We start from the raw sequence: 27,394 nt of genomic DNA on the forward strand, positions 1-27,394 counted from the left end.
CCCTCCCTTCCCCTACCTAACCCGCCCCCAAATTATACATCTCACAAAAGGCCGAGAACTGCATAAAGACCCCCTCCCGAGTCCACAAGTGTCCCAAATGGGTGATGCCCCTGGACTCCCACAACCGAAACATCGCAGACTGAAATCCCGAAGGAAACTCAGCATTCCCCTTAAACGGTAAGAAATAGGCACACATCGGAGGAAGCGATAAAAGCTTTGTGAGACGCATCCAAGTCAGACGCAGTGGCCGAGTAAGAGCCGCCTGGTTCAAAACTACCGGAAGATGACTAGATCCAGCCTGCAACACATAAGACGGGGCCAGTGGATATAGAAGGGCTTGGTCCGTGGACCCTGGAGTATAATGGGAGGACCCCATTAGCCAATTACGCAGGAGCCGCAAATTGCAGGCCATATTATAACGCGCGAGATCCGGCACGCCCAACCCCCCCATTCCCCAAGTGTTCTGCAACCATTTTAAGGGGAGTCTAGACCTCCCACCTCGCCACAGAAATTTACGTAGGGCGCTCTCCAAAAACGCGAGGTCCCCTTTCCGCAGAAGCAAGGGCAGATTCTGGAAAAGATATAACCATTTCGGTAGGATGGTCATCTTAAAAAGAGCCACCCGCCCCATGAGCGATACTGGCAAAGATCCCCACATGGCCAACGAGTCTTTGGTCTGCCGAAGCAAGCGAGGTATATTGGCCTGGTAAACCCTGTCTGGGTCCCCGGGAAGGGAAACCCCCAAATACCGAATGTGATCCCCCGCCCACTGTAAGGGGAAAGGGTCCGTCCAAGTCTCCCGTAAGGCAGGCGGATACGCCAAAACCAACGACTTGGAGGTGTTGAGCCGCAGCCCAGAAAATTCCCCAAAAGCCTTAAGCACCTGCAATAGGAGGGGCAATGACGAGTGAGGCTTAGTAATGAAAAGGAGCAGATCATCCGCGAAAGCAACCTGTTTAAAGATGTCCTCACCCATACGAATGCCTCGGATTCCAGGGGACTCATTAATCTTAAGCAACAAAGGCTCTAATTGTAAAAGAAATAAAAGGGGAGAAAGGGGACATCCCTGACGCGTGCCTCGACCCACCAGAAACGCTTCCGACTGCGCCCTGTTAGCCACTATACGCGCTCTCGGTTCCCTATAGAGGAGCTGAATAGCCTGCAAGAAAAAACCGCCAAACCCAATGCGCTGCAAAACATAAAATAAATACTCCCACTCCACTCTATCAAACGCCTTCTCTGCATCGAAGCTGATGGCCAAATATGGGAGGGACATCCACTGACTCATAGTCATAGCGGCTAGAATTTTCCGAATATTAGCTAGCGCATAACGCTGACGGACAAACCCCACCTGGTGTTCGCCAATCAAAGCGGGCAAGAACGCCGCCAATCTGTCCGCCAAGATCTTTGCCAATAACTTATGATCATAGTTAAGCAGGGATATTGGACGATACGATTCTGGTAGCAGGGGATCCTTGCCCGCCTTCGGAATCAAAATAATATGAGCCAGATTGGTATGTTCAGGAAAAGAGCCTTGAGTCACAAGAGCTGCAAACATCAAAGCCAAAGGGTCGGACACTTGATCCACCATTAATTTAAAAAACTCTGCTGTGAAGCCATCAGGGCCCGGGGCTTTAAAACTCTTAGACCTGGTAATAGCCAAGCGTACCTCCGCAACTGAAATAGGGGCATTCAACGCATCACACTGAACCGGGGTCAAATGGGGGAGGGACACCGTTTCACAAAACTCCCGACATGCCTCCTGGTTCCACCCCTCAGACGAATAGAGTGAGGTGTAGAAATCCCAAAAACAATTTAAGATAGAAGGCGTGTCTCGGACCACTTCCGATGGGGATTTGCGCAGCGCCGGGATGACTCTATTAACCCCTGAGGATTTAATGAGATTAGACATCATCCTCCCGGCCTTATTACTGTATTGATATAACTTAAATCGGTAATATAAATAACTTTTCTTAGCCCTTTGATGCAAGAGAGAATTGAGAGCATGTTGTTTGGAAAGATAGGAGGCCCGCGCCCCCTCCGACCGAACCCGAATCATCTGAGCCCGAGCCTGACGTACCTGAGAGCTAAGCAGCAAGATACGCTGATTAAGGCTTTTTCGATGATGAGAGACGTAGGAAATTATTTCGCCCCTCAGCACCGCTTTAGCCGTATCCCAAAATAGAATTGGCTGGGACTCGTGAATGGGATTGTTGGCTGCAAAGTCTTTCCATTTCTCCAAAAGGAACTCCTTAAATTTCTCGTCCTGCTCTAAGAAATACGGGTAACGCCAAATTTTTGGGGAGCCCGTTGGGACCAAAAACCCCATATCCACCCACACCGGAGCGTGGTCCGAGACCACTATATTCTCAATACCCGCATCAATGACCCGATGGAAGGCGTGAGTGCTCAGTAGAAAATAATCAATCCTAGAGAAAGAATTGTGGGCTCTCGAAAGGTGTGTGAAGTCACATTCAGTAGGGTGCAGGATCCTCCAAACATCCAACAGGTGTAATTGGGACTCCAGCATCGCCGGACCTTTACCCATACCCGTGGCCCCCCTACTGCGCTGAGACGCGTCTAGCTGAGGATCCCTGATGGTATTAAAATCCCCCCCCACTATTAATGTGTCAGACAAATATGGAATTAAATGAGCATACAAACTTCTATAAAAGCTATGATCGTAAGTGTTTGGAGCGTAAACATTACAAAGCACCACTGGATGATTGAAAAGCTCTGCTATCAATATTAAGTACCGTCCCCGGGGGTCTTTTATTTCCTTCCGGATAGTAATGGGGAGTTGATTATGGATAAGAATTGCCACGCCCGCTGATTTAGTGGAGGCGGAGGCGTACCTGACATCCCCAACCCATGTACGCTTCAATTTCAAATGTTCCAAGTCGGTAAGGTGGGTCTCTTGCAAGAAAGCCACCGCTGTCCTTGTTTTCTTCAATAGAGAAAGTACTTTAGTACGTTTAATCGGGGAATGCAGCCCACACACGTTCCACGAGACAAATCTGGTGGAATTACTCATATCTAGTCCCACTAAAAACTATGTCGCCCTGTTCCAACCTAAAACTGCTAGCAGGGGCCCTCCCAGCCAAGACCCCTACTATCGCCCACCAGCACCCCATCCAGCCAATTGGCACACTATAATCCCACCTAAAGCCTGTCCCCTCCAGCCGTCCATTCCCACCTGGTACATAAACCACCCCCCTCCCCACCTCCCACTGCTCCCCAGCCCCCCCCCCCCCGCCCTCCACCCCCCAACAACCCCCCCCACCCTTTCTTTAGATAAGCCTCCTACCAAGGAGGAGAACATGAGGATCACGATGAGATGAGTCCGGGATCCCACTCTTATATTAGTATAAACTATAACAACACGCCAAACATACATCATAAAGTACAAACCGGGAAACATAACAGGCCTGTGTATCAAACCCGACCACCCCAATCCCATCCATACAAGAGAACATTAGAAGCAATATAAGGCTTCCAAGAAGCCTAGACTCCAGGCAAAGGCGCAATAACAAACCAGAGCGCTGTGCCTGTAGAAAAAAAACTACCAACAATGGTATGAATGCCAAAAAAAAGTCTCCACCGCTGTCGCCGGCCTCGAAAAGCACCCCATATAAAAAAAAACTAAGGGCGATGAGACCGGGATCTGAAAGTCTGGCCCCCCATAAAGGTGCCGACACTCGACAGAGGAACTACTGAGAACAGGTCAGGAATTCCCCAGGGGCCTAAACCCCAGGCAGCTGGCCCCAGTAACAACCAGAATACTTTGCATGCTGAAAACGCTACCAACAATGGTAATAAAGTAAAATAAAACCAGTTCCCAGTGCCTCCGTCACAGTCGCTGGATGACCACCCTGAAGAAAAAGAAAAGACCAAAAACCATAGGACCAGGAACAAATGGGCCGGCCCAAAAAAAAAACCCAGCACTCTAACCAACAGTGATCAGATGGTCGGAAGGCAGAGCCAGTCAGTTCCCACCAAAGGCCCATCCCGCCACCAAGCCCGGTGAGGCGAGAGTCAGTACCCGAAAACCAGGTCCCGCGCTGGTCAGTCACTCAAAAAAAAACTCAAGCGCCAGCCATGCGGGCAGTCATTTATTCAAAGCGTCCAAAAAAGCCTGAGCCTTCTCCGGGGCCTCAAAAAAATGAGCTTGCTCATTGTGCCAAATCTTCAGGCGGGCAGGAAACAGCAACGAGAATTTTATTCCCTTGTGATGCAGTGTAGTACAGATAGGTGTGAAGCTACGCCGGGCAGAGGACACTGACGCGGAAAAGTCTTGAAAGATCCGGATGGATTTTCCCTGATACTGTAAATCCCGCTTGGCTCGTGAGGCTCTCCACACTTCTGATTTGTGCGCTGAATTCAAAACTTTAGCGATCACCAACCTAGGCCTCCCGGAGCCCGCGTTTCTGGACCCAAGCCTGTGCGCCCGTTCAATAACAAGGGATCCCTGCAGATGAGGGAGCGCCAGCGCGTCTGGTAGCCACTCCGAGAGCACCCGGCATAGAGACCTCTCCTCGATATCTTCCGAGAACCCCAAAAAATGGAGGTTATCCCTCCGAGCTCGATTCTCGAGGTCCTCTACCTTGGATTGCAAAGCCTGAATGGTTTTGTCCCGGGCCGCCATGTCGATCGTGCCTGCCGCCGCGCCATCTTCTAGCCCCGAGATGCGCGTCTCCGCTTGCTCCAGCCGGGGTTGAAGGGCCGATAGTTGATCCCTCACCTCCCCCATTTGCGCTGTGAGCTGCGACCAACGTTCGTCGAGAGCTTCGCGGATCGCCTCTTTGATATCGGCTATGGTCACCGCCGGGGGGGAAGGAGGACGCTCACCATCTGGGACGGCCGCCATCTTAGTCTCCGGCGCGCGCGATCTCTCTTTCTCCTTCTTGCCGTTCTTCGCGGACATAACCACCCCCGCCTTTTGCAAGGATCTGGTGCCCAGCATATAGTCAGTCCCCCCAGGACCTTTTAAAACGAAAAAGCACCAGATTCGCGCTGAGATGTATCACGATGGGCAGAGTGGGACCCGGAGCCAGAAAGAGCACGTCTCACCGGCTCAGCTCATCACGTGATCCTCATGTACGCCTGATTTAATAACATGCGCGCGCAGCTGCACGCATGTTATAAAATACGGGGTCGGCGCGTGCAAGGGGGTGCACACTTGTGCACCTTGCACCCACTGAGCCCTAGGGGCTCTCCCCGTTCTCTCCAAGGCCGCTTCGAAATTGGAGCGGCCTCGTAGGGAACTTTCCTTCCACTCCCCACCACCTTCCCCTTCCTTCCCCTATCTAACCCACCCCCCAGCCCTATCTAAATCCCCCCTACCTTTGTTTCAGGTAATGAGATGTGCTCCCCTCCCAGAGGCAGGCATAACTTGCGCACGTCGGCCGGCTGCCGGTTCGCCATCCCCCAGCACAGCCTTTGTGCTGGAGGCCTCGGTCCCGCTCCTGGACAGGTGCCACACCCATGGCCCCGGCCCTTCCCGCCCCTTTTTCAAAGCCCCAGGACATACGTGCGTCCTGGGGCTTGTGCGCGTCGCCAAGCCTATGCAAAATAGGCTCGGCGCACAGGAGCAGGTTTTTGGGGTTACGTGCATACGTTACGCCTAGGAGGTAGAGGGGAGCTGCTCCTAGGCTGTGTCAACTCTGCTCCTCAATGTACAGTACCTATTACTTTGGAATATCCTGGTGGTTCGTTTGAGACTCTTGCCTTCATTGACTCCGGGGCAGGTGGGAATTTTATCCTTGCAGATCTTGTTCAACAACTACGAATTCCCATCCTCACACGTAAGTCTCCTTTACGTATTACATCTATTCGAGGAACACTTCTCCCAGGAAGTATCTCCGCCTCTACGGTTCCTCTCACTCTTCACACTGGAGTTCTGCATTCAGAAAAGATTTCTTTGCTGATTTTGGAGAAAGCCATCCATTCCATGATACTGGGGTTACCATGGCTACAACAGCATTCTCCTGTCATTCACTGGGACACTTTGCAGATTGCAAAGTGGAGTCTCTTCTGTTTTACTAATTGCCTTAAGGTTCCAAGTACACCTAGTATATCTCTTTCACATACATCCATTGCCCCTCCAGCACCTATATGGACTTTGCAGATGTATTTTCTAAGAAAAAGGCTGAGATTTTGCCGCAACATTGCCCATTTGATTGTGCCGTAGAATTATTACCTGGAACCACACCACCTCATGGAAGGGTGTATCCACTATCTCTGCCTGAGATGCGAGCTATGTCAGAAAACATTACTGAAAACTTAGCCAGCGGATTCATTAGACCCTCTAAATTGCCCGCTGGGGCTGGTTTCTTCTTTGTGGGGAAAAAGGATGGGTCTTTGAGGCCATGCATCAATTATAGAGGTCTTAATGCTATCACTAAAAGGGAACGTTATCCCATTCCTTTGATTCCTGAACTCCTAGACAGGTTGCAAGAAGCGAAGACTTTCACCAAGCTGGACTTGCGAGGTGCTTATAATTTGGTCCGGATTCGCCCCGGTGACGAGTGGAAGACAGCCTTTAACACCAGGGACGGACATTATGAATATCTCATCATGCTGTTTGGACTATGTAGCTCTCCAGCTGTCTTCCAACATCTGATGAATGAGGTTCTTTGTGAATTATTAGATTCATCAGTTATCGTATATTTGGATGATGTATTAATTTACTCCAAGGATCTGGAGTTGCACCGCCAGCATGTAAGACAAGTTTTGCAGATCCTCAGAGATAATAATCTGTATGCAAAACTTGAAAAATGCATGTTTGAACAAGAACTCTTCCGTTTCTGGGTTATATTGTGTCATCAACTGGATTTCAGATGGACCCAGAGAAAGTGACTGCTATTAGAGATTGGCCCCGTCCTAGAAGATTAAAAGCCTTACGTTTTCTCGGTTTTGCGAACTTTTACAGACATTTCATTCCGCATTACTCTCTCTTAGTAGCACCACTCACTGCTCTCACAAGGAAAGGGGCCGATGCCTTGGAATGGCCAGAGGCGGCCTGTCTAGCCTTCGAAGATCTCAAAAAGGCCTTTCTACGGGATATCTGCTTACGTTACCCAGACCTTCTTCGCCCTTTTGTAATGGAGGTGGACGCCTCCAATATAGCTGTGGGGGCTGTACTTAGCCAAAGTACCAGCTCGGAAGAGCTATTACCATGTTCTTACTTCTCTAAGAGATTTTCTGCTGCTGAATGTAATTACAGCATTGGAGATAAAGAACTTTTAGCAATCAAGTTGGTTTTCGAAGAATGGAGACAATGGCTGGAGGGGGCAGCGCACCCTATCATTGTCTACACGGATCACAAGAACTTGGAGTTCTTATGTCAAGCGCAACGCTTGAATCCCAGGCAAGCACGTTGGTCTCTTTTCTTCGTTTTAATTTTGTACTTCGCTATCGACCAGCATCCAAGAACGTGCGAGCTGATGCCTTATCGCATACTGCAGAGCTGGAAGAAGAGGTGGAACTTCCTCAGTATATTCTAGATCCTGCAAAGATTAACCTGTCCAGTACAGTGGTAACTCCATAGGGGAAGACTGTGGTTCCCCGACGTTCCAGGATGAGAGTTCTAGATTGGGCCCAGGAGTCCCTTACGGGTGGTCATGCCGGTCGCGAAAGAACACTTGAGTTATTGAATCACTTTTACTGGTGGCCCACTATAAGGCAAGATGTTCGTGCTTATGTCTTTTCATGTGCCATCTGCGCCAGACAAAAACCGCAAATTGGCCGACCGTGGGGATTACTGCAACCCTTGCCTATACCCGTAGAACCATGGACACATATTGCCACCGATTTTGTGGTGGATCTGCCTGTTTCAGAGGGAAACACTGTCATCTGGGTAACTGTAGATCATTTCTCTAAGATGGCCCACTTTGTTCCACTTCCCAAGTTACCATCAGCTCCAGAGCTAGCCCAGCTTTTCGTACAACATGTTTTCCGGATCCACGGTCTTCCACAGGATATTGTATCTGATCGGGGACCCCAGTTTACTGCCCGCTACTGGAGGGCTTTGTGTAAAAGGTTTGATGTACAACTGAATTTGTCTACAGCCTTTCATCTCCAAAGTAATGGCCAACCCTGGCTACTGAGCTCGGTTGGCAAGAAGACTGTCTGCAAGCCATCTTCCTAGATGAACTCTCCAGCGCTCTCAAAGATGAACTCTCCATCCATGAGACTCCCATGTCTCTAGAGGACCTGATTTCCCTCACCGGGAAAATCGACCATCGTCTCCGGCAAAGGTGCCTAGAAGTAAAGGCCTCCCACTCTCCTACATCGAGTCCCACGCGTGTCCAGAATCCTCCAGCCAAAATTCCAGCACCGCCACCTTCTCCCATGGTGGAACCTATGGAGGTGAACTATGGGCGATTGACTCCGACTGAACTTTTCCGTCAGAGGAAGGAGGGTCTTTGCTTTTACTGTGGCACTTCTGGACATCTTCGGCAGGGGCCCAAGCTTAGACGCTACCGTCACCGGCCCCCAACTCCTGCTTCTAGACTTTCTGGGCATCCAGGCCCACTCCTTCATCACCACTGCTCTGGTCGATACAGGAGCAAATGGCAGCTTCAACATGGATGACATCATAAGAACATAAGAAAATGCCATACTGGGTCAGACCAAGGGTCCATCAAGCCCAGCATCCTGTTTCCAACAGTGGCCAATCCAGGCCATAAGAACCTGGCAAGTACCCAAAAACTAAGTCTATTCCATGTTACCATTGCTAAAGGCAGTGGCTATTCTCTAAGTGAACTTAATAGCAGGTAATGGACTTCTCCTCCAAGAACTTATCCAATCCTTTTTTAAACACAGCTATACTAACTGCACTAACCACATCCTCTGGCAACAAATTCCAGAGTTTAATTGTGCGTTGAGTAAAAAATAACTTTCTCCGATTAGTTTTAAATGTGCCTCATGCTAACTTCATGGAGTGCCTCCTAGTCTTTCTACTATCCGAAGGAGTAAATAACTGATTCACATCTACCCGTTCTAGACCTCTGATGATTTTAAACACCTCTATCATATCCCCCCTCAGTCGGCTCTTCTCCAAGCTGAAAAGTCCTAACCTCTTTAGTCTTTCCTCATAGGGGAGTTGTTCCATTCCCCTTATCATTTTGGTAGCCCTTCTCTATACCTTCTCCATCGCAATTATATCTTTTTTGAGATGCGGCGACCAGAATTGTACACAGTATTCAAGGTGCGGTCTCACCATGGAGCGATACAGAGGCATTATGACATTTTCCGTTTTATTCACCATTCCCTTTCTAATAATTCCCAACATTCTGTTTGCTTTTTTGACTGCCGCAGCACACTGTACCGACGATTTCAATGTGTTATCCACTATGACACCTAGATCTGTTTCCTGGGTTGTAGCACCTAATATGGAACCCAACATTGTGTAATTATAGCATGGGTTATTTTTCCCTATATGCATCACCTTGCACTTATCCACATTAAATTTCATCTGCCATTTGGATGCCCAATTTTCCAATCTTCCTGCAATTTGTCACAATCTGCTTGTGATTTAACTACTCTGAACAATTTTGTGTCATCTGCAAATTTGATTATCTCACTCATCGTATTTCTTTCCAGATCATTTATTAATATATTGAAAAGTAAGGGTCCCAATACAGATCCCTGAGGCACTCCACTGTCCACTCCCTTCCACTGAGAAAATTGCCCATTTAATCCTACTCTCTGTTTCCTGCCTTTTAGCCAGTTTGCAATCCACGAAAGGACATCGCCACCTATCCCATGACTTTTTACTTTTCCTAGAAGCCTCTCATGAGGAACTTTGTCAAACGCCTTCAGAAAATCCAAGTATACTATATCTACCTGTTCACTTTTATCCACATGTTTATTAACTCCTTCAAAAAAGTGAAGCAGATTTGTGAGGCAAGACTTGTCCTGGGTAAAGCCATGCTGACTTTGTTCCATTAAACCATGTCTTTCTATATATTCTATGATTTTGATGTTTAGAACACTTTCCACTATTTTTCCTGGCACTGAAGTCAGGCTAACCGGTCTGTAGTTTCCCTGATCGCCCCTGGAGCCCTTTATAAATATTGGGATTACATATGCTATCCTCCAATCTTCAGGTACAATGGATGATTTTAATGATAAGTTACAAATTTTTACTAATAGGTCTGAAATTTCATTTTTTAGTTCCTTCAGAACTCTGGGGTGTATACTATCCGGTCCAGGTGATTTACTACTCTTCAGTTTGTCAATCAGGCCTACCACATCTTCTAGGTTCACCGTGATTTGATTCAGTCCATCTGAATCATTACCCATGAAAACCTTCTCCATTACGGGTACCTTCCCAACATCCTCTTCAGTAAACACCAAAGCAAAGAAATCATTTAATCTTTCCGCGATGGCCTTATCTTCTCTAAGTGCCCCTTTAACCCCTTGATCATCTAATGGTCCAAGTGACTCTCTCACAGGCTTTCTGCTTCGGATATATTTTAAAAAGTTTTTACTGTGAGTTTTTGCCTCTACAGCCAACTTCTTTTCAAATTCTCTCTTAGCCTGTCTTATCAATGTCTTACATTTAACTTGCCAATGTTTATGCTTTATCCTATTTTCTTCTGTTGGATCCTTCTTCCAATTTTTGAATGAAGATCTTTTGGCTAAAATAGCTTCTTTCACCTCCCCTTTTAACCATGCTTCTGAACATTCCTCTTCAGCCATTAGATGTGAGCCTCCGCGTTGCCTCCATTCAAGGAGAACATCTTCCAGGGCTCATCACCCATCAAACAGTGGCTGTCCGTTTTACAGTGGGCACTCTCCATGAGGAGGAGGTGTCCTTCTGTGTGTTAAAACATTCCACACATCCAGTCATCCTGGGGCTGCCTTGGCTCCAGATCCACGAACCTCACTTCGATTAGCATTCCCTACAGTTGGTGCAGTGGGGTTCTAAATGCCAGAAGACATGCCTACATCAAGTATCCCCAGCCGTCTCTGTCATGAAGTCTACCACCCTATCTGGTTTACCTACTCAGTATCTTGAGTTCGAAGACGTCTTCTCTAAGCAGAAGGCGGATACCTTGCCACCATTATGCAAGTTCAATTGCTCTATAGAGCTTCTGCCAGGCATGACGCCTCCCAAGGGCAGAATGTACCCATTGTCTCATCCAGAAACCCTAGCCATGTTTGAGTATATCAAAGAGAACTTAGAAAAAGGGTTCATTCGTCCCTCTGATTCTCCCTCTGGAGCAGTCTATGCCCTTGTATTGATTACAGAGGGCTCAATGCCATAATCCGCAAAGACCGTTACCCTCTGTCCCTTATCAGTAAGCTGTTTGACCGCCTTCAAGGGGCACAGATCTTCACCAAGTTAGATCTGAGGGGTGCATACAATCTGGAACGCATCCAACCCGAAGATATCTGGAAAACCGCATTCAATACAAGGGATGGTCACTATGAATATACAGTGATGCCCTTTGAGCTATGCAATGCCCCAGCGGTCTTTCAATGCCTTATGAACGAAATCCTCTGAGACCTCTTGTACTGCTTCGTAGAAGGAAGAGCAAGTACGTTAGCAAATGGTTGGGTTCGCAAGAAAACGGGAACTAAACTATCTCTCTCTATCTTCCTTCTCATGTTTGGATTGCTCTGCAACGTCTAGGGGAGAATCATCTATGTGCCAAATTAGAAAAATTCCTCTTCGAGTGGAATCACCTACCCTTCCTAGGGTATATCATATCCAAGCAAGGATTCTTCATGGATCCAGAGAAAGTCCAAGGGATCAGAATTGGGCCCCAGCCAGTAGGCCTACGGGCCTTACAACATTCCTTGGTTTCACCAATTATTACCGGAACTTCATTGTCAATTATTCAACCCTAGCTGCTTCACTCGCCGCCATGATCAAGAAAGGGGATAGCACTAGTGTTTGGACACCAAAAGCACAAGCTTTCAGATGTTAAAAGAAGTCTTCTGTTCCGGTCCTTGTCTTCAGCATCCAGACCCAAGACGTCCATTTGTCGTCGAAGTCGACGCCTCCGCAATTGGAGCGGGAGCCGTCTTAAGTCAGTTTTCTCCAAAGGGTAAATTAATACCTTATTCATTCTACTCCCACAAGCTCTCTCCCACAGAGCAGCATCTCACTGTGGGTGACCGAGAATTTCTCGCCGTCAAGTTGGCACTCCAAGAGTGGCACTCCTGGTTGGAAGGGGCGCAACATAAATTTACCATTTTCACGGACCATGAGAATCTTAAGCACCTGAAAGAAGCTCAGCTCTTGAATCCTGGACAAGCCCAAATGGGCGCTCTTCTTTGAACGGTTCAATTTCGTCCTCCGTTACCGCCCAGGCTGATGTACTATCAAGATCCTTTGAAGCAGAGGATGTTCCTGATGTTCCCCGACACATCATAGATCCAGCCTGCATATCCCTTGTCATGACCACCACTGTTCCAGTGGGGAAAACCGTTGTTCCACATAGATTACGTGAACGAGTTCTGAAATGGGCCCATGATTCCAAGTTGGAAGGACACCCGGGTCATACCAGGACCCTAGAGATGCTACGGAGGTATTACTGTGGCCCAACATGGTGCAAGACTCTTGTAACTATGTGGATTCATGTCCCTTCTGTGCCCAACAGAAGCCACCTACCGGACGGCCTTAGGGCCTACTCCAGCCACTTCCAGCACTTATTGAGTCATGTTCCAGCATCTCAACGGATTTCATCACAGACCTGCCTCCGTCCCAGAACAATACCGTAATTTGGGTCATCATCGACCGGTTTTCAAAAATGGGTCACTTTATTCCCTTGCCGGGCCTCCCATAGGCCCCAGAACTAGCCAAGTTGTTCCTGAAACACATTTTCCATCTCCATGGACTCCCAAAGGAAATAATATCCGACTGAGGACCACAGTTTACTGCCAGATACTGGCGCTCCTTATGCAAGAAATTTAACATTGCCTTGAATTTTACATTGGCCTATCACCCACTGGCCAATGGTCAAGCTGAGAGGACCAACCTGACCTTAAAAGCATTCCTCTGTTCCTAAGTGAATGACCAGCAGGACAACTGGTCTGATTTGCTACCCTGGGCTGAGTTGTCACATAATACCCACGTCCCTCATAGATGGAAACTGTTAGTGAAGTCTTCCAAGTAGAACGGTTTGAAGATGCAGGCAGCGACTCAGGGAACATGGGCCCTCGAGGAACAAGTACCGGTTTCCTGATAGCACTTGAAAGAAGCAGAAGAGGCCCCCGAGGAGCAGGTATCCCGTTAGCAACCCCAAAGTGTGTAAGAGTTCCAGACAGCGCTGGAGTGGCAGAGCAGCTTCGGTATGGAGAGCGAATCCCATCCGTAGAGTTAACGTTGCTAACTCGATGAGCTAGCAAATACTGTAGGCTTAAATATCCAGGCAGTGTGACGTCATATCAGGGGGATGCCCCTGAGGTTCGCGCCAACGTGGAAATAAAGATAGGGTCGGTGTGCGCGCACGCCATAAGGTACCTTGGAGGAGCATTGCAGGAGGTAGCACCAAAGCAGGTCCGGGGACGCCAGAGAGGACGGCAAACAGATGCCGCGGCAGCCAGTAGTACGAGGTGAGTGGGAGGAGCCGCAAGTAGTGAGAGGTAGACGGGGCGAAGTCGTCGAAGACCGATGGTCGCAACAGTTTCCTCACTCCGAAGGTCATCAAATCTTCACAAGAGAGCACTGTTCTATTCATACGTCTCACTTTGAATGTCAAAGTGGTCCCTAACCTCTACACTAATACCAAAACCTCACCTCGAGTGACTAGGTGGGCCTCCCATAGAGATATAAATACCATTCTAGTGTAAGTGCATTATGGCTAGTCTCTCTCTCTCTCTCTCTCTCTCTCTCTCTCTCAACATGGTCCCTCCAGTGGTTGTATGTAGGAAATACATCAGTGCAAAAAAGTTATTACAATTTGCGCATGTGATATTTAGTGCATTCTGATAAATCCAGACCTTAGCTGCTAGAGCTTTTAGCTCTACTGAGAACGTGTGGAAATTCCCACATGAGCATTGCCTTGTGAGTACCGCATTGTTTCCCCACCTTTATTTGTGCTACATAGCAGTGGGACATAAAACTATGTACTGACATCCATATTGCAGCTTTGCGATGCCTTCAAAAGGAACCTCTCAGAAGCGAGCAATGGACAAAGCCATAGTTCTTACTTGATGAGCTTTACAGAGTTTATGATTTGTAGGCTTGAGACCATATAGCAGTGCTGAATACAGTCTGCCATCCAGTTGGACAAGGTATGCTTTATGACTTCTATGCCAAGCCTATTAGGATTGTACAATACCAAGAAATTTGAAGCTTAGCAATGTAGCCAAGTTCTTTTCTTGTTGTAGGCTAAGGCCCTTTCAAATCCAAAGTATGAAGGATTTTCTTTCCTTCATGTACTGGTATATCAAGTACATGTTGTGACTTTAGAAAGAAAGTAAACAAATGAGAGGCTGATTGATATGGAAAGTTGAGATGAGTTTTGGGAATAACTTCAGGTGAATGTGGAGCATTACGCTATTGTGGAAGAACTGGAAATATAGAGGATAGCGAACTAATGCTTGGAATTCACTGACACTTCTGGCTGATGTTACTGCCACAAGACACACTACTTTTCATGTCAAGAATTTAAAAGAAGCCAATTCTATTGGTTCAAAAGATTACTTCATCAATTGAGAAAAGAAAACATTCAGGTCCCATGGTACTGGAGGTTTAACATGCCATAAGTCTAACATCGTAAGCCACTATGGCGCTGAGATGAACCCTTATAGAAGGAAGAGCAAGTACATTAGCAAATGTTTGGGTTTGCAAGAAAACGGGAACTAAACTATCTCTCTCTAGCTTCCTTCTCCTGTAAAATTGCCCTCCTTTATTCTCCTATACCTCAAGACTTCTTTCTCTATAAAAGAAATTATTTCTAAAACTCCAAGATTACATGAGAAAGTAGATCCCAGTACCAAATGCAGTCTACTGGTAAGAGGAATAATCTAAGAATTTATTATTGACAAGTCCTCTGTTAGTTTTCCTTACAATTGCTTAAATTATATTTTATTTTAATTTTAGAAATTTATTATGACTTGCATTGGTTTATGTTTTAGTAACTTATGTTAGCTTTGAAATGTTTTTATTGTACATCACTCTGATTTACTTTTGTAAAAAGTTACAATTAATCAAGAAATTAATTAAACTAAACTAATCCTACTTCAAGGTCAAAGTGTTGGAGATTTGAAATTTCAGTGAGATGTAATGTTTCTCCAGCTTTGAGTTGATGAGTTAGATATTTCTAATGGGTTCAATGGATTATACAATGAGGCTGATATTTACATTTACATTTTACATTCATTAAAATTTATGAATCGCCTTACACAAAAGGCCTAGGCAATGAACAAAATAACATATATAATCATAGGTAAAAACAAAACAATATAGTATTTTAAAACAACTGTTAAAAAATATGATGTAAGTCAAAATCATAAAAAATGACAACTAAAAATAATAAATATTAAAAGCAATATTTCTCAGTGTAAAATAATAAATAACAGTTACCGGTAATAAAATTAAAGCATCTAAAAATAAGCTAAATTAAAAAGAAAAGTTTTAACTTATTTCCTAAAATTCTTTAGGGAATCATATTTCTGATATTAAAAAAAAAGCTGAGCTGCTAAATGTAGGACCCTAAGTTTGGCACCTATTTTCAGCCAAACTTAGAAGCCTTATTTTTTTAGCTGAAAATTCATATAAATTTAGGATCCTAAAACTTATGCTCCTAAATGTAGGCCTTTAGTCGTTTACTTAGATTTAGGATCCTCAGTTAAGTGCCTACTTCTGAAAATCAGTGCTAAACTCCTAACTTTGTTTCTACATCCTAACTCCACTCCTGTAGCCACTCACTTTTTAGGTACCTAAATTTAGGAGCCTAACTCCAAAAGGTAGGAGCCGAAAGGCCGGATTTTAAAAGGCCCATGTGCACAAAAATTGGGCTTTACGTGCGTGGCCGGGCCTTGCATGTACTGCACGCATTTTCAAAAGGGCCCAGGCATGTGCATAAAGCCCGATATGTGCATAAGTGCTCGGTCTTGAAAAAGGGGCGGACCAGGGGGCATGGTCGGGGAGGGGCAGGCAGGACAGATGACAGCTGGGACAGCGGCCTTTAGTACGTGGATGTGCGCACGGTCCTTTTAAAATCTACCCCTAAGCTTTTTGAAAACTGTCCCCTTTAGGTTCAGGTTATTCAAATATGACAAAATGAAATGTGAACTCAGCTTATAAAAGGTTACACAGAAGAACATTTTTGCACAGATAGCCTGTCAAAAATTGGAGGAAACACTGACTGGCACTCATTTGCCAGACCCTCTAATATTTTATGTGCCCTTCTAGGGAGTATTACAAGTTTATATTATGAAGAAATCCAAATAACACAACACATGCACCTATGCCAATGCACCTCAGTCCTGATCTGTAACATCCCTTGCTATACCAGTACTAAGTCCCACATATACTCTCTCAAAGTATTGCAATCCTAAACAGGAGATTCTTTCAGAATGTGTTTTCAGGAGTATAATTAATTTTACCTGTGATGTAGCAAGTTCTGACTGGTGGTGCTGTTGCCGTGATCCCTGAATCTTTCCCCCTCCAGTGCTGGTCTTGTTCCCCTTAGAGATGCTAGACTGGGGTGCAGTTTTGATCTCAGTGGCCTGACTTCCTTCTGCAGTGTGCTTAGCCACTGCCTCAATGCTTAGTCCTCCTGTCGCATAGGCTGACTGCCCTGCAATGCCTTCAAGGCTAAAACCTGTTAGATTGACACAAAGTCTAAATTAACAATAATTTTCAAACATCAGAAATATACTCAATTACCCAATACTTCAGGCAGAAAAATCAACAAACATTTGTTTGCCTTATCAGCAATATCCTTAAGAGAAAAGATATGTTCCTTATGTGACATCTTTCACTGTGCACAATCTTTTCACATCATCCTTCCAGGAAACCACTACTTCCATGCAAGAGCCTCTCCAGTGGCTCTTCTGAATGAAAGAAAAAGCTAGCTCTGCAGGAGAAATCTGAGGCATGGCCATAGCAAAGCATCATTAATGAACTTGCTTATACAGCTATTTCCCTTTAAGAATCTCAGACCTCCAAATACAATGAGTTTGGCAAGTGATTTTTAAGATAGGATAATCAGTGCCTGCCAAGTGAAATGAGCTCCATCTGTTTAGTGGAGCATATCAAAAGCTTCTAGAAGCATCCATAACACACACACAAACATACACACACACACACACACTGATACAGGATTCTAGGGTTAACTTCTAGAAGCTTTTGACATGCTCCACTGAGCATGAGCATGCCATCCCATATCATAGATATTTTGTGAGGTCCATCAGTTCTAGTTTTTCTGCGGAGACCAACAGTCACATTTTTCTCTCTCACTGTAAGAAATTGTTTGTCACGTTTTCATAAAGTATCCTCTTGATTCATCTTATCTCACCCTATGCAGTAAAAACCCTGTCCCATCTTAAGATTGGGATGCTGGCTGTGGGATTTGGGCCCTCTGCTGCCTGGAATGAGGACAGGCTTTTATGTTTTAAAGATACAAAAATGGGTAAAGTTCTAAGAGCTACAGTCCAATCTGGATAGAAGGCAGCAGCTTTCTTGTAATACCATCTGTGAAATGCAACTTCCCCCTTAAGTGTAAACAAGTTAGAGAATAATATTGGAAGAATGATTGACTAAGGGGAAAATCTGAATCCATCTTTGGTAGAAACTTGGGATGTGTGGGAGCACGATCTTGTTCTGATGGAACTTAATGGATAAATCATTAAAATCTAAAATTTTCTGAATCTTAAGGCTGAAGTGACCACTAGCAAATAGCAGGTACTTTAATTCAGAGTCTGGAGAGTCAAAAGGGACTTTATCAGCTGAGTTAGAACCTTGATGATATGCCATGAAAGAACATGCGGCTTAAGGGAAGGCTTCGGTTGAAGTAAGCCCATATAAACCTGACAACTAAAGAATGTACAGGATATGGGTTTCCATCTTCTGCAAGTGGTAATAAGTGCTAGTTCACTGAGGTGAGCCTTGAATTCGTGTCTTTTCTTTTTTCTGTTTAAATTCCACTGGCTTTTCAGTAGTCTACTGAATTAAACTATTTTTTTTCTTTTCCTCTTTTTGTTCAATTTATTTGTGGTGGCTGGCTATTATCTGTCATTGGGAATTTGAATCTGAATCTTTATTCCTATCCTCCCTACAGTCCTTTTTCATATTTACACTCCCTAAGTTTGTAGTGGATAGACTTTACTTATCTGTAAGGATCCTCATTGGTACAAACTCATACTTGTACATAAATTCTCTTTCAGGGACATAATAGAGCAGTCCCACCTCCATGCTAGTAGCTCCTGTGCTATGTTGGAGGAACAAGGATACCAGAACAAGGATACCAGAACAGGAGACAGAGAAATATTAATGAGACCAATAGGGACATAGTGGAGGTGTCCCACCTCCTTTCTGGTAGCCTCTGTGCTGTTTTAAAGGAGCAAAGATACCAAGAAGGACAGCATCTCCTTTCAGTGGCAGAAAATGTTCCTGTAGCTGGAACCTACATTCCAAATGATGTATTATCCTCTTGTATCGATGATGCAATTTCCAGGTGGTGTGTCTAGGGGGGCAGGGATAAGATTGCATTATTACTGGTGATTTTGTTTGTATCAGTATAGAAGCTGGATGGCTGGTAGCCATGAGGATCACTTGATAACTTGCCTGGCTGGTATGAAGTAAGTGCACCTCACCCATTAACTAGTTAATATTTTAGAGAGTTTAGGAGAGGAACTAGTTGCTATGGACCATGACATAAGAATATGTAGGCTCTGTGGATTAAATTTAAGCTAATTAGTAAACTAAAATCCAGAACCTCCAGGGTTGTATTCTCAGAAATGCTCTCGGTTTTGAATGCAGTAGGGGTGTGCATTCGTTTTCGCCGTATTGGCGATCCGCAACGTATACTGCACTATTTGTAGTATTCGTGGGGAAGCAAAACGTATAGTGATTCCCCACGAATACACGAATATTCACCGAATTATACGGCCACCTAAATAAAAATTTAAACAAACCCCCCACTCTCCTGAACCCCCCCAAGACTTACCAAAACTCCCTGGTGGTCCAGCGGGGGGTCCGGGAGCCATCCCCTGCACTCACACCCTCGGTGCCGGTTTCATCACGGGCCGATAGCCTTTGTCACAGGGACTACCGGTGCCATTGGTCAGTCCCTGACACATGGCCATCGGTGCCATCTTGTGCTCCTACCATGTGACAGGGGCTGACCAATGGCACCGGTAGCCCCTGTGACATAGTATGGGCAAAGGCGATCGGCGCCATTTTGAGTATTGGCATCGGACTGCCGGCGTGCAGGAGGTCGCTCCTGGACCCCCGCTGGACTTTTGGCAAGTCTTGGGGGGTCAGGAGGCCCCCCAAGCTGGCCAAAAGTCCCTGGGGGTCCAACGGGGGTCCCAGAGCGACCTCCTGCACTCCGGCCGTCCGATGCCAATACTCAAAATAGCGCCGATAGCCTTTGCCCATACTATGTCACAGGGGCTACCGGTGCCATTGGTCAGCCCCTGTCATATGGTAGGAGCACAAGATGGCACCGGTGACCATGTGACAGGGGCTGACCAATGGCACCGGTAGCCCCTGTGACACAGGCTATCGGCGCCATGATGAAACCGGCACCAAGGGTGTGAGACTGCAGGGGATGGCTTCCGGACTCCCCGCTGGACCACCAGGGAGTTTTGGTAAGTCTTGGGGGGGTCAGGAGGGTGGGTGTTGTAGTTAATTTTAATTTTAGTCGGGACACGAACAGAATTCGCCGTATTAACGCATCGGGGCGCCATACAGCCGAATGCAACGCATTTTCTCCCCGATGAATCCGAATCACGAATGCAACTTATGGCGTCCCTCTGCACATCCCTAGCCTGCAGGACCCCAGAGGAAGGTTGAGCTCTGGAGTCTCAATGCATGGATCAGACAATGGCGCAGGGAGGAGAGCTTTAGATTGATTAGGGCAGTGGTTCTCAACCTTTTTTCGGCTGGGACACACCTGACAGATGGTTCTCACATGCATGATACACTGAACATGTGACCATCACAAGGCAAAATGTAAATATACATTCTGCATCCTCAGGAACCCCCTTGGCCCCCAAAAATGGGTGCAGAGCAGAACTAGGGCATTACCGGTACAACTCACCATACAAAAAAAGATATTCTGGTTCTGATGACATCACAGTAAAAACAAAACAAACTCTCTTTACTGGCAGGCACAATACCCCTCTATATGAAAAGACAGTAATTTACCACTACAAATATTTAATCAGGCCCTAAACACTAATACACCTCCTATTAGGAAAACAGAGCAAGCCAAGCTGCTACAGATAGATACCCACTTAGAAATATTTGTAAAACTATACTAATAAATGTTACAAAACAGCTGATGAACAGAATAATATCCAACAATTAAAAACTCATAAAAAATTATTAAAAATTGTCCAAATATCAATGAAATATTTCAAAACAGCAGACACATCACATAATACCCAATAATTAAAATGGCAGTCAATCAAGAAAAATAAACTTAAAAAGCCAGCTTTACTTGCTCTCTCCAGCAACTCCCCTAATCCTTTCCCTTGCAGGCCAATATCACTCACCAGAAGCAGCAGTGGCTGCTGAAGCTCTGTCCTCACAGTCCTCTTCCTTAGGGCCCACAACCAGTCACAACCAGTGTCTGTCTCACACAGACCAGTAACTTCCCTAACTAGTATATCTTCCTCACACACACGCCAGTCACCTCCCTGACCAGTCTCTGTCTCTCTCTCTCTCTCTCTCTCTCACACACACACACACACACACAGTCACCTCCCTTACCAGTCTCTGTCTCTCTCACACAGACACCAGTCATCTCCCTGACCAGTCTGTCTCTCTCCACAGACAACAGTTACCTCGCTGACCAGTCTCTGTCTCTCTCCAGACACCAGTCACCTTGCTGACCAGTCTGTCTCTCTCTCACAGAAACACATCACCTCTGACCAGTTTCTCTCTCAATCACACACATGCTTTGTCACTTACATACAAGCTCTCAATCACACACAAATGCTCTTGCTCCCATTCTACCACAACCCACAAAGCTGCCACTCACGCACCCAGGCACCCATTCTACCACACACACACACAAAGCTGCCACTCATGCCCCCATTGTACCACACACACACACACAAGCTCTCATTCATGCACTCAGGCACCCATTCTACCACTCATGCACCCAGGCAGCCATTCTACCACACACACACACACACACACACACAAAGCTGCCACTCATGCACCCAAGCACCCATTCTACCACACACGCACACACAAGCTCACATGGAGCCTCTTCTCATTGTTTGGCCCAATAAGCCTGGCCTCCGCTTATCAGCCGTTGGCCTGACCTCCGGTGGTGTGCAACGTCTCTCCAGCCGCCACTGGCCTGGCCTCCGGAGGTGCACAGGGTCTCTCCGCTCTTCGGCCCCACTGGCCTGTCCTCCGGCAGAGGTGCACAGATCCCTCCACTCTTTAGCCATTGGCGGCAGCACGCAGCGTCTCTCCATTCTTCGGCCCCAACGGCCTGGCTTCCGGCGGTGGCGCGCAGCATTGTTCCATTCTTCAGCTGGCGGCGGTGCACAGGTCTCTCCACTCTTCAGCCGCCGGCCTAGCCTCCGGTGGTGGAATGCAGTGTCGCTCCATTCTTCAGCCCCGCTGGCCTGGCCTCCGGCGGCGGCGCACAGGTCTCTCCACTCTTCAACTGGCGGTGGCACGCAGCATCTCTCCATTCTTTGGCCCCACCCCTGGGGAGAAGGGAAGCACAAGCGGTGCAGTGGGACACTGGGAGCCGCGACACACCTGCCGGTGCTTGGCGACACACTGATTGAGAACCGCTGGATTAGGGAATGGGGAAAGGAAGGGTCTACTCCAGTGGGTTGGACTTCACCTTAACCAAAGTGGATCCTGGTTGCAGGTACTAACAATTATAAAGGAAATAGAGCAGATTTAAACTAAATCATGAGGGGAAGCTGACAGTTACTCAGGGGCACATGTTTCACAGTAAGGTATCTAAATGGATTCCTTTAAACAAAAGAAATTATATTGTCATATCTATGAGGATGTGGAAAAGAATGATTTCAAATTACTTTAATCAGCTACTAGTAAGAGGGGATATGCAAATGCCAGAAATCTAAAGTTATGATGGCAGAGTTAGCATGAATAAAAAAAAATACAATTTTTTTCAAATACATTAAAAAAAAAAAACAACTGCAAGGGAGTCAGTTGGGCCATTAGACATCCAGGAGGTGCAAGGGATACTCAGGGAGGATAAGGCCATAATAGAAAAACTAAATTAATTCTTTGTTTCAGTCTTTAATGAGGAGGATGTTGGGGAGATAACCACACATGAACTTTTTTTTTCTAGGTGATGAATCAGAGAAACTGAATTAAATCAGGTTGAATCTGGAAGAGATACTAGAGCAAATTGCCAAACTAAATAGAAGCACATCACTGGGACATGATGACATTCACCCCAGAGTACTAAAGGAATTCAAATATGAATCTACAGACCTACTACTGGTAATCTGTAACCTATCATTCAAATCTGCCTCTATACTTGAGGACTAGAGGGTAGCAAATGTAATGCCAATTTGTTCCCAGAGGATGTAGTCAAAGCAACTAGCATAGCTGGGTTTAAAAAGGACTTGGGTACTTCATGGAGAAAAAGGCCATAAATAGCTATTAAACAGGTGAGTCCAGGAAACCTATCACTTATCCTTGTGAGTGAGCAACAAGAAACTGGCTCTACTATTTGGGATTAGCCACTGTTAGAGACAAGATGCTGGGCTCAATGGACCTTTGGTCTAACCCAATATGGAACATTTTATGGGGTAGATTTTATAAGAAGCGCGCGGGCGTACTTTTGTTCGCACAACCCTGCACAAACAAAAGTACGCAAGGGGGTGAACATTTGTGCATCTTGCGCGCGCCGAGCCCTGCGCGCGCTGCCCGTTCCCTCCCTCGGAGCGGCCTTGGAGGGAAATTTTTTTTTGTTCCCCCCCCCACCTTTCCCTCCCTTCCCCTACCTAACCCACCCCCCAGCCCTAACTAAATCACCCCCCCTACTTTTATTTTAAAAGTTACGCCTGCCCGAGGCAGGCGTAACTCGCGCACACAGGCTGGCTGCCGACGTGCCATTCCCCAGCCCGGGAGTAGTTTAGGAGGCCTCGGTCATGCACCTGGCCGGCACCATGCCCCCAACACGCCCCCCAAGCAAAGCCCCGGGACTTACGCACGTCCTGGGGCTATACGCGAGCCAGCAGCTTATGCAACATAGGCTCGGCGCGCGCAGGGGGAGCTTGGGGCAGGTTTTCAGGGGGTACGCACGTCTCTTATGCACGTACCCCTTTGAAAATCTGCCCCTATATTTGTAAGGTTCTGAGATTAGATTTTGAGCAATGTAGAAGGCATTCAAACAGATTTTGTGTGGCGCAAAAGAGAATGTAGGGATTTACCTTCAGACCATATGGCAAACTTCCATTTAAAACCATATGAACTCCTGCTGGATTACTTCCTAAAGGCTAGGACACATTCACAGAGTTCACAGGTTCATATTACACCTTTCTCTATATGAAGGCTGTGTGAATCAGAGACTGGATCTAAGAGTGCAGCAATGACTAATGGTTCTCTGTGAACAGGCTTGGAGAACTTCCTAGTCTCAGGGTTTCATGATGGACTATATGTTTAAATGGAAGGGTTGGATTTTGGTAATGTCCTTTCTTTCTCTGTAACAAGAGCAAAAGCGACCAAACCCTTATCCAATCTTACTACCTCCTCTTGACTAAAACTACTACAACCTTCTTAATGTTGTTCTATATTTTGATAACATTATTTTATAATGTTTTGTTTATATTTAGATTTTAGTTGCATATTATGTATATTTTATCTTGTGAACCATTGTGGTCTTCATTTGGAATGACGGTATACAAAATATGTAAGCAAATAAATAAATAAATACCTGCTCCTTACAAGTCTTCACTAAACCAGCTTTCCCCTCTACATTCTACTTAAAATTCAGCTGCAATGACTTATCTTCCCCAGTGTCATTAAGACTACATAACCCCTTTTCCTAAATGACATCATTGCTTGACATCTGCTTCTGTACAGAGTTCAAGCTTCTTCAATTCACCTACTAAGATTTAATCCTAAAAAATGGAGAGTCATGCATTTGGACAACAAAAACCACAAAGGATAACTTTCAAACAGTTGCGCATGTACCCATATACGCATGTATGTGGACGAGCAAAAAGCTACTCCTGTATTTTATAAGCTACACGTATATGATATACACAGGTTATAAAATAACATGTAAATGTGCCTCACAACATGCATGCACAAGTAAAAAAAACCTATGAATACATTAACTGGCTAAGTAGCGCCACCTTAATCCACCCACTATCTAGCCAGCTAAGAGGTAGCCAGATATGTGACTTATCTGGCTATCTAGCAGCTGCTGAACTTAGCCATATATTCAGCGACCTGCTAGATAGCCGGATAAGTCCTACATGTTCGGCTGTCAAGCACTGAATGCGTTTTGAATATTGGTCCCATTATGAACAGTCCCTTTCTCTGGAGCTTACATTTTACTCAAGCAAACAGGACAAACACTAAGAAAAAAAATAAGAGGGCTTGGGTAAGAAAGCAAGATCATAACTGAGAAGCTTTAAGGAGTTTGGTATTAAATTAAGAAATTGAGAAGAAGATAAAAATCTCAGAGTTATGACAGTAGGTGGAGTCTGAAGGTATGGATCCATGAACTCCAATCATTGGGCAAGTTGCTCCTACAGTATTTGTTCCTTTTTTCTCCACTGTCAACTCCTGACTTTGCATTTTCTGTCTTATTGAACTATCTGCTGGCATAGCTTGGTTGAGTTGATGTATCATGCTCCCCTCTCTTGCCATATTCAAATCCCACCTAAAACCCACTTTTTTGATGCTGCTTAAATCATAAACCCTAGTTATCTGATCATAGCATTGTTAACTATATTTTAGATAATAAATATATTTCCTGAAGCCTCTTGCCTTGATTTGTCTTGCCTTGATTAGATCATAAGCTCCATGGAGCAGGTCTGACTCTTTTGGTATCTGAATAGCAATACATACTCCAAGCAGTGTTATAGAAATAACTGTCCCCCCAGTGAAGGGAAAAGGCAACTAATGTTAGCCTGCCTTCTGATCTCCTGCTAGAGCAGAAAACTGATACCTTTCTGTTTGGATTGTGGCAAAAAGATGCATCTCATGTATGCCCTTGCACATCCTTCATTGCTTCCACTCTGGCTCTTAATGTTTTTTTCAATCCTCCTGGACTCTAGTATACTGTCTCCTACAAATTGATACCTTCCAGTTAAGGACTGCCACAGATTCATCTCAGATAGATCTCACTCATGGAAGAGTCTATCTGCTATATTCTGGTTCAAGGACTATATATGGGAGGCATATCATGTGATAACCTAATCTATTTGCCTAATCTCTTCCTGCCAGCCTGGCATATGATAATCTAACATCTTCCTGACATATGGAAGAACATGACTATTTGGTTTTCTATCTGCTCTAGAATATTTTTGTTGGCCACCCAATATCTGAATGTCTTCAATACATTCAGAATTGCCCTTTTCTTGAAGAGGCTGATATCAAATGATTTTTCTTTGAAAGACCAGGGGCCCTGAGTGTGTAACAGCTCTTGGTGAACTCCCAAGTTTATGCTGGCTATATCTGTGGTAGCAAGGAATTAGGAAAGGAGGGACGTTGTTCAAACTGAAATGGGATATCCACAAAGACAAATAATCACTTAGCTTTTCCATGAACAGGGTGTAGTCCTGCATTCTCTGCATAGCCTGAGCCCACTACTCTGAATGGAACAAGCCTGTCTGGAGAGTCAAAGGGGCTGTGGAGCAGGTGATGGTACCAGGAAGCAGCGTGCCCCAGATAGAGGAAATCCGTAGCGGAGGAACCTTCCGTTGCGTGGGGAGAGACAGCTGATTCACCAGATCGGCCACAATGAAATTCCCCTCAGCACCAGAGTCGATGAAAGCCCGGATCTGGAGTTCCCCACCGGGGTATTTCAGAGTCACTGGCAAGGTACATAGAGGAGCTGATCCTGTAGAGCCTAGGTGTAGCTCCTCGGTATAACCTAGGCACGGTCGTTTCCCGGACGTTCCGGGCAATTGGCGAGGAAGTGCCCCTTGCCTCCGCAGGAGAGACAGAGGCCCAGCGAGCGGCGCCTCCTCCTTTCTTCGGGAGTTAGTGGAGATCTACCCAATTGCATGGGTTCTCCACTGCTGACAGAGGCCGGAAGAGCCTTAGGAGCCGGGGTTCTGGTGGCAGTGGACGACTGTGGTGATGCTTTACGGTAGGAGTGGGTCTCCTTATCCCGCTGCTGAAGGCGGCGATCCACCCTGCCAGCGATGTCAATTAAGTCATTTAAGTCCTCCGGGAGGTCCCGGCCTGCTAGTTCATCCTTGATGCGACTGGCAAGCCCCTCCAGGAAGATTCCCCTAAGGCAATCATCCCGCCAGCCAACTTCCATGGCCAGCGTGCGAAAGTCTATGGTGTAATCGGACACCGAGCGTGTCCCTTGCCTGAGGTGCAAGAGCTCCGAGGCCGCGGTGGTCTGGCGTGCAGGATCATCAAAAGCAAGGCGAAAGTTGAGGACGAATTCCTGCAGATTCTGTAGCAAGGGATCCTGACGCTCCCACATGGGTGAAGCCCAGTCATGGGCCTTACCATCCAGTAGCGAGAATATATATGCTACTTTAACTGCATCTGAGGGAAACTGTGCAGGCAGGAGGGCAAAACACGCGTAGCACTGATTTAAAAAGCCACGGCATGTCTTGATATCCCCGGCATACCGGGTCGGCGTGGGTAGCTGAGTCACTGAAGCTGAACTGGGTGCTGGAGCCGGAGGTGGGGCTGGAGGCGGTTCCGGAGGAGAGGCCTCCAGGCGGGAGACCAGCTGTTCCACAGTAGCAGCAAGCGTGTCGATACAGTGCTGTTGCTGCTGGAGGCATTGTGCCATCCCCGGGATGGCCTGCAGGCTTGGGGCCTCTGCCGAGTCCATGGCCTTGCAAACTGTTGCAGTTGGACACTGCTGGAGAGATAGTGGACCCTTGGGCTGGCCTACCAAGGGAGACAGGATTGGCCGGGGGGCGGAGCCACAAGCAGGAGGTGTTCACCCAGGAACCAGGGACCCCCCGGGAGGAGCCCGTAGGGCACCGGGTCCCCGGGACTCGGAATTGAGGCAGAAAGTCCAGGGGCAGAGGTAGGCTTAGACCGGGA

General features: G+C 46.3%; 1 protein-coding gene across 1 annotated transcript in view; it reads right to left on the minus strand.

Annotated features, from left to right (window-relative positions):
- Positions 1 to 27,394, minus strand: part of HYDIN (HYDIN axonemal central pair apparatus protein) — a 1,819,717-nt gene that overhangs the window by 813,095 nt on the left and 979,228 nt on the right. Inside the window, exon 41 of the mRNA XM_029609235.1 lies at positions 16,573 to 16,790. Coding sequence (XP_029465095.1) covers positions 16,573 to 16,790 — 218 coding nt within the window. The remainder of the gene's footprint in view (positions 1 to 16,572; positions 16,791 to 27,394) is intronic.

Source organism: Rhinatrema bivittatum, chromosome 7 (assembly GCF_901001135.1).
Source record: "Rhinatrema bivittatum chromosome 7, aRhiBiv1.1, whole genome shotgun sequence".
Taxonomy (NCBI): Eukaryota; Metazoa; Chordata; class Amphibia; order Gymnophiona; family Rhinatrematidae; genus Rhinatrema; species Rhinatrema bivittatum.